The following is a 6346-nucleotide window of genomic DNA, read 5'->3' on the forward strand; positions in this document are numbered from 1 at the left end:
TAAGTTTGTGTTTATAGTACAAAATCTTTGTATAACCTAAAAATAGGTTGTTCTTGGATTTATTTTCGGCTCTTTGTTGAAAATTTAGTTGAAGTTGTTGTGGTAATGAAAGTTCTTTTGATTGGTAAAAAACATTATGTGTAGTTTGCTACATATTTGTGCTTGTTTATAATTAATAAAGTGTGTGAAAATTTTCATGCTTTGAAATGCGAACTGGAATGTCTCCGTGTTAGCTGTTTGATTGTGTTAATGTAGTGTCAAAGAAACAACCGGATGTTAGAAGTATAGGATTTGGTATCGAAAGTGTTAAGACAATATGAATTTTATGTAAACTATGTATATGTAATATAATACATCTTACGGTACGATTTAGATAAGTTATGATTACATCACTCGTATGTATTATTGTGATTATACAAATATGTAGCACTTTTGCTTCGTATATCTTCTAAACAATATAACATGATTGTATTACATATATGTAGTACTAATATATTACATATATGTAGCACCAGTATATGACATAAACGTATTACGACTGTATATAAATAATGATATTAAATGTTAAAATTCAAATGGACAATTTAAAAGTATACACCACATATGTAACACAAACATTAAAGGTTGAATGAATGTAGGCTGTGAATTAATTAATTATCACGCTTTAGGTATGATTACACGATTAAATATTGAAAATCTCACAAACATTGTTAGCCCAAATCAACTAACATCACTAATTTTAAACGATGGAACTACTTATACAAATACACAAAAAAAAATATGTCTGCAAAGGTAGCCGATACGCGTGAAATCCGTGCCTACACATGAATCTGATTTATCACGTGCATCAAGGTTGACCTACACCTAAGTCAAGTATAACACATTAAAACATATTAACATAAACTATTAATATACCATGAAGAAAACACAAAGGAAAACTCTTACCGGTTAGGCAATCGTAGTTATATTGCATACGTGTAACATAAGTTGAACTCGTTTCAGAAGTTCGTTCAAACAAATTATGATCTTTTCCTTGAGTAATAACTGTTTATAAGCATATACATGTTAATTTAATATGTATTAATCACGTGTAACCTAACATTGCATATATGTAGTATACAAAATGAGATGTTACCTTATTGTTCAACACCATAAAATTGGAAGATATTACTAGTGTAATTGAAGCAATATCAATACAGCTAGAATAGACATTCTGATCAAATAGACCATATGTAATTTTATACTACATATATGTAATACATAACATCATATTACTTATATGTAGTATATAAACAATATGTTACATTTTCGAGCAACAACAATAAGTATAAATGAACTTGATTAGACATTCTAATCAAATAAATCATTTTTTATTTTATACTACATATATGTAATACGTAACCTTATATCACATATATGTAGTATAAGAACAAGACGTTACCTTGTTGATAATCACCATTAGATTGAAATAGAATACAATTATAATTGAGAGATTTTGAATTAATATCAATAGATGAAATCAATTGGGCAAACAAATTAGTTTTTTTTTTTTCATCGAGTAGCATCAATTTCTGACCCAAAACCTATATGTATTAATTCAATAATACATACTAATTTATGTATTATTGTTTATAGAACTTTCTGACGAAGCAACACATAATCAATTAATAGTGAACGATTGTAAAACAGTAAAAGAACACAAAACATGAATGAGTAAGGAAAGATACAGGCGAAACTGAAATACCTTCAATTGCCATGTTAAACGATTGAAATCCATCGTAATTGATCTTCAATAGAAATCGTGACATGAGTAGGAAACAGATCTTCACCAATTAGGGCTCAAAAGTGTTGCACATGTTAAGTCAGGGTACAGGGGAGAGGTGTGCGTGCGTCCACACATTATAGAAATCATTTTTACAAAAATAACCCTCTACTTAGGAGTTTCTAGTTCTCTCCATAATAATGAGTTCTCTCATGATCCTTCCCCTATATATATATATATATATATATATATATATATATATATATATAAAATAACCATGAACAATGATGTAAGAATTCCACGATCTGATAGGCGTAATGACTGACTGACTTAATTTAAAGTAGTGGAACCGATGCTTGTTATGACGTACATATGAATGTTAACTCTCTTTGCAACATGTGAATTTATAATGGCTTTTGATTTTGATTTTTCCATGATCTTATTTTGCAAAAATATACATATGAATTGTTATTAATAAGCAAATTGCCAAATTCGTTTCCTAGAATTAGGGATGAGCAAATGGTACGGGTATTGCAGTATCGATACATAAACTTTTTAACAAAATAGGATCGAATATATAACCAACAAAGCTCGTGTGTGGCGGTCGGTATTGGCTTAATTCGTTAATCAGCGACTTAGATTGGATTGGACCAATTTCACATAAACCGGTTTCGAGACTTCTAATGGTTAATCTTATAATAAACAGAATTACAAACTTTATCATTTAAATATATGCGATTTATGGATCAGGTAATTTGATATGTTTATTTTCGGGCGGTGTCCTTTATATGACAAAATACGTACATTCGCTTTTTGTTGTTACACTAACTGTCATCCAAAAACTCAGTTAAATCCAAATATGCTAAGACTTAACGGTGTTTTCGTTTAACAATATTTTTTAGTTTCTTTTTCTAATAATACATTTATTTTTTTAATTACAAATATTTAAATGATATGCGTAAAAAACTCAAATGTTGTAACATCACGTAAATTTCGGGCCAAAAGTGTCAAGTTTCCAAAGTATAGGGATTAATTCTGCCAACTTCCAAACTCTAGGGACTAAATTACAAATTCTGAATTCCCTGAACCATCGCGCTACGCGATGAGTCAGAAGGAAATCCCATCGCGTATCGCGATGGGGCGCCTGACAGATTGCGACACGTGGCACACGGTGGCAACGTCTATCGCCACGGGTCACCACGTGGCAACACGTCCGCCACGTGGCTCGGTGCCTGCCACGTGTCACACATGGCAGGTCTACGTTGTGACGTGGCCAGCATATATCGCGATACGCGATAGGCTTGCCAAGTGACCTATCGCGTATCGCGATAGGGTCCAATTTCGACTATAAATAGGACGGCTGCGAATTCAGTTGTCCTCACACCAAAATCTCTCACATATTCTCTCTCTAAGCTTTCTCTCACTACCTCGAAGTACGTGCAACCTTCCGTCTCGATAAACGTGCCCCGAAACCTCGTTATCCGAACCCGTCACCTCGAAATCCGTGCCATCACGAAGTACTGCCCGACGACCCGGTGATTACCTCGAAGTACGTGCCAAGAGTGTCTCGAAGTACGTGCAAAGGTAGTCTCGAGAAGCGTGCCGAGTGTGGAAAGGGTGTTTGATCAAGTGTGTGCCGATAAGAAGCATAGAGTCGAAGTGTTGCCCGAGTGTTGAGGGTATTTTTGAAGCCAAACAAGGTAGGTATAATGTCCGACCAAAATAATTATATAACGGCTTAATACCCGAGTCGAAGTTATACTCGGTGATAAACAAATGAAAGAAATATATAACAAAGAAAAGAAAGATGAAATATATATATAAGAATATATATAAAGATAAAATTATTCTTTGTTATAGAAATATAATATTTAAGTATTATGAATATACTTAAATAATAAAAGAAATACATTTCTTAAAGAAGAAGAAACATCGGGTTTTATAAACTAAAGGTTTATCAAATTACTTTTTAACTAAAGGTTTTTAAGTAAAATAATGAACTAAAGGTTCATCGAGATGATAAGACTAGAGGTCTTAAAGCCGGATCGTGTATCCGACTAATGAATGTTATACTCGTACTATAGGTGCGAGATAGCAAAGGAGACTATCGGACGGTGTTGGAAGCCGATACTATTGAAAGGTGAATACGCCCCACTTTTACAAACTTTTTTTCAAACAAACAAACGTGTTATGTGTCAAACTTTACATGAGGCTACGTGTCTCTAAAAACATTATAAATAAGAGTATAAGCCAGCCCTCAGGCTATGCTATACGTTTGTCTGGATCCTTACATATGTGGAAAGCGGTGGACACATCGCACCACGCTTGGTCACGACCTCCAGCCACGATGGGCCGGACCCAAGTTATGTCCAAGTGGGGAATGGCCATGTGTATATTTATAGTACCTAAGTTATGTCATAAACGCTGCGGTGTTTCGCTGAGGTGATCTCAAGCAGAGACTCGAGTTTATAATGATTGTTTATAACTTGATTATTCCTAAGCCAAGATGGGCAGAGACTTATGTAGTCTCGAGGGGTAATTAAGTAAAGAAAATATTTTTGCGTCAGCATATTCACCAGCATTCGTTGCTGACGTATTTTAATAACATTTTGCAGGTAACCAAGAATAGAGTTTGCAAGACGAAGAAGCTCAAGAATCCGGTGGCTCGGATTATTTTGTGTAAATATTAAAATATGGTGGTTTTGTAAAACCTTATAAACAAGTAAACTTATATCGAGACTTTCATCTCGATCTTTTGTAATGTAAATATTTATAAATCGATCCTTTGTTTTTATAAAGTCTTCCGCTTAAACCCGCTACTCTGATTTATTTACAAAAACGGTACCAACCGTGGATCACGCCTCCTAGGCCTAGAATGGGGGTGTGACAGGTTGGTATCAGAGCCATCGATCTTAGCGAATTGGGTATCATAAAACATTACCCAAGCTTCGATTCAAGCATAGGAAATAATTACTTGTTTATTTAAATAGGGATAAGATTGGTTGGTAACCCTTTCTTTTCCCTCTCTATAATCTATACCACCCAAGAGATGTCTTACGAAGAACTAGTAAAATATTATGACAAGGAAGCAAGAAGAGCGAGGAAGTATTACAAATTTCCCCAAGACATTATGAGCAAGGATTACTTCGAATCATTTTTCAACGAAGAACATAAACAACAACCTAACCCAAGTCCAATTTACCATCTCAATAACACACCACATGGAGAAAACCAAACCCCAAGACACTATTCACTCAACGTCCCCTATAACCCATCGAGGTCAAGTATTGAGGCACCAAGACATTCGAGCTATCATCCACAGACTATACCGATGTACCAACCATCCGAAATACCCACGTATTACCCGTAAAAAATCCCTACCTACCAACCCACAAAAGAATCACAACATTACCCAACTGGTTATGTACCACCAAATCCACTCCCGTTATATACATTCCTCTCCAACATACCAATCAAAGAGGAACCCAAATCTCCTTCATCCGACTGGATGCAATGCCACTCTGACCAATGAAGGTGGCATACCGGTACATCAACCATGGATTCTGCCAGCTCACAACACAACAATGGAGGATCCTCTCGAAAGCCCAAGATGAGGGTAATGACGCCACATGAAACAATCCATGTGCCCGCAATGACCAAAGAAGAACTGGAGGAGAACCAAGAAGAAGAAATGGAAGAGACTGATCCCGAGGAAGAACTAGAAGAAGAAACCGACCCCGAGGAAGAATCGGAAGAGGAACCAGAGGAGGAGATAGATCCGGAGGAAGAAGAATACCCGAACAATCCGAACGAAGTGACCACACCGGTGGAAGAACAACACTCCACTCCAAGCTACGGTTCTGCCGACCCATACATAAAATTCCTCCAAGAACTCAAGGGTAAGGCATCATCAAGTTTCCCGCCCTACCAAGGCGAGATCCCGTCCATTAAAGAGCAAGCACAAGAAATCCAAGAACAGAATGAGGCTGCTAATGCCTTCTTCAATTATCCCTCCGATGAGACGACAACTCCATACCCAGATCCCAAAGACCACTACGACGTTGTAATGATGGGTTATCGCGACCCACCTCCAAGATATGGGTACCCGACCGACATACCCCGGTCCCAGGAGGAACACTTGGATCGAGCCTTACAGGAGACCGATGAGTTGAGAAAGAAGATTGTTGAGGATAAGAAGAAGAAGAAAAAGGTGACTTGAGAAAGCAAATGCCACAAGCTCACGAAAGTTGTGAAGAAGTTTATGAAAGATTGAGTGGTTGAAGAGGTTGTTACTTGTGTAAAATAGTTGTATGATATGTGATATATGTAAAATATGTATAGTAAGGATAGGATGTTGTAAAATGATATACATATCGTTTACGATATGTATATGAATGTGAAATAAATAAAAACTTGTATAATAAAGAAAGAAATGTGTTAATTTCAGATTAAAAGAAAAGATAGAAGAAAAAAAATGTCTAGACAAAGCGTTAACCGTGAAAATTCATGAAGAGAAGCCGAAAGACGTGAAATCAAAGGGAAGGTCCCGAACGAGAGGAACCAATCCCCTACAAATACTTGAAT

At 36.0% G+C, this 6346-nt stretch overlaps 1 protein-coding gene across 1 annotated transcript; it reads left to right on the forward strand.

Moving 5' to 3' along the window:
- Positions 1 to 3580: 3580 nt before the first annotated feature.
- LOC143598229 (uncharacterized) lies at positions 3581 to 5981 on the forward strand. The gene is made up of 2 exons (XM_077076501.1): positions 3581 to 4813; positions 4856 to 5981. Exon 2 carries the CDS (start codon positions 5319 to 5321, stop codon positions 5979 to 5981), a length of 663 nt encoding a protein of 220 aa, XP_076932616.1. The 5' UTR covers positions 3581 to 4813; positions 4856 to 5318.
- Positions 5982 to 6346: the final 365 nt, after the last annotated feature.

This window comes from Bidens hawaiensis, unplaced genomic scaffold, assembly GCF_021521415.1.
Source record: "Bidens hawaiensis isolate Kalapana, Puna unplaced genomic scaffold, B.hawaiensis_p1.1 tig00049821_1, whole genome shotgun sequence".
NCBI classification, from domain to species: Eukaryota; Viridiplantae; Streptophyta; class Magnoliopsida; order Asterales; family Asteraceae; genus Bidens; species Bidens hawaiensis.

Coding starts and splice junctions, on each gene's coding strand:
- LOC143598229 (XM_077076501.1), top strand. CDS start 5,319: ATGGATTCTGCCAGCTCACAACACAACAATGGAGGATCCTCTCGAAAG.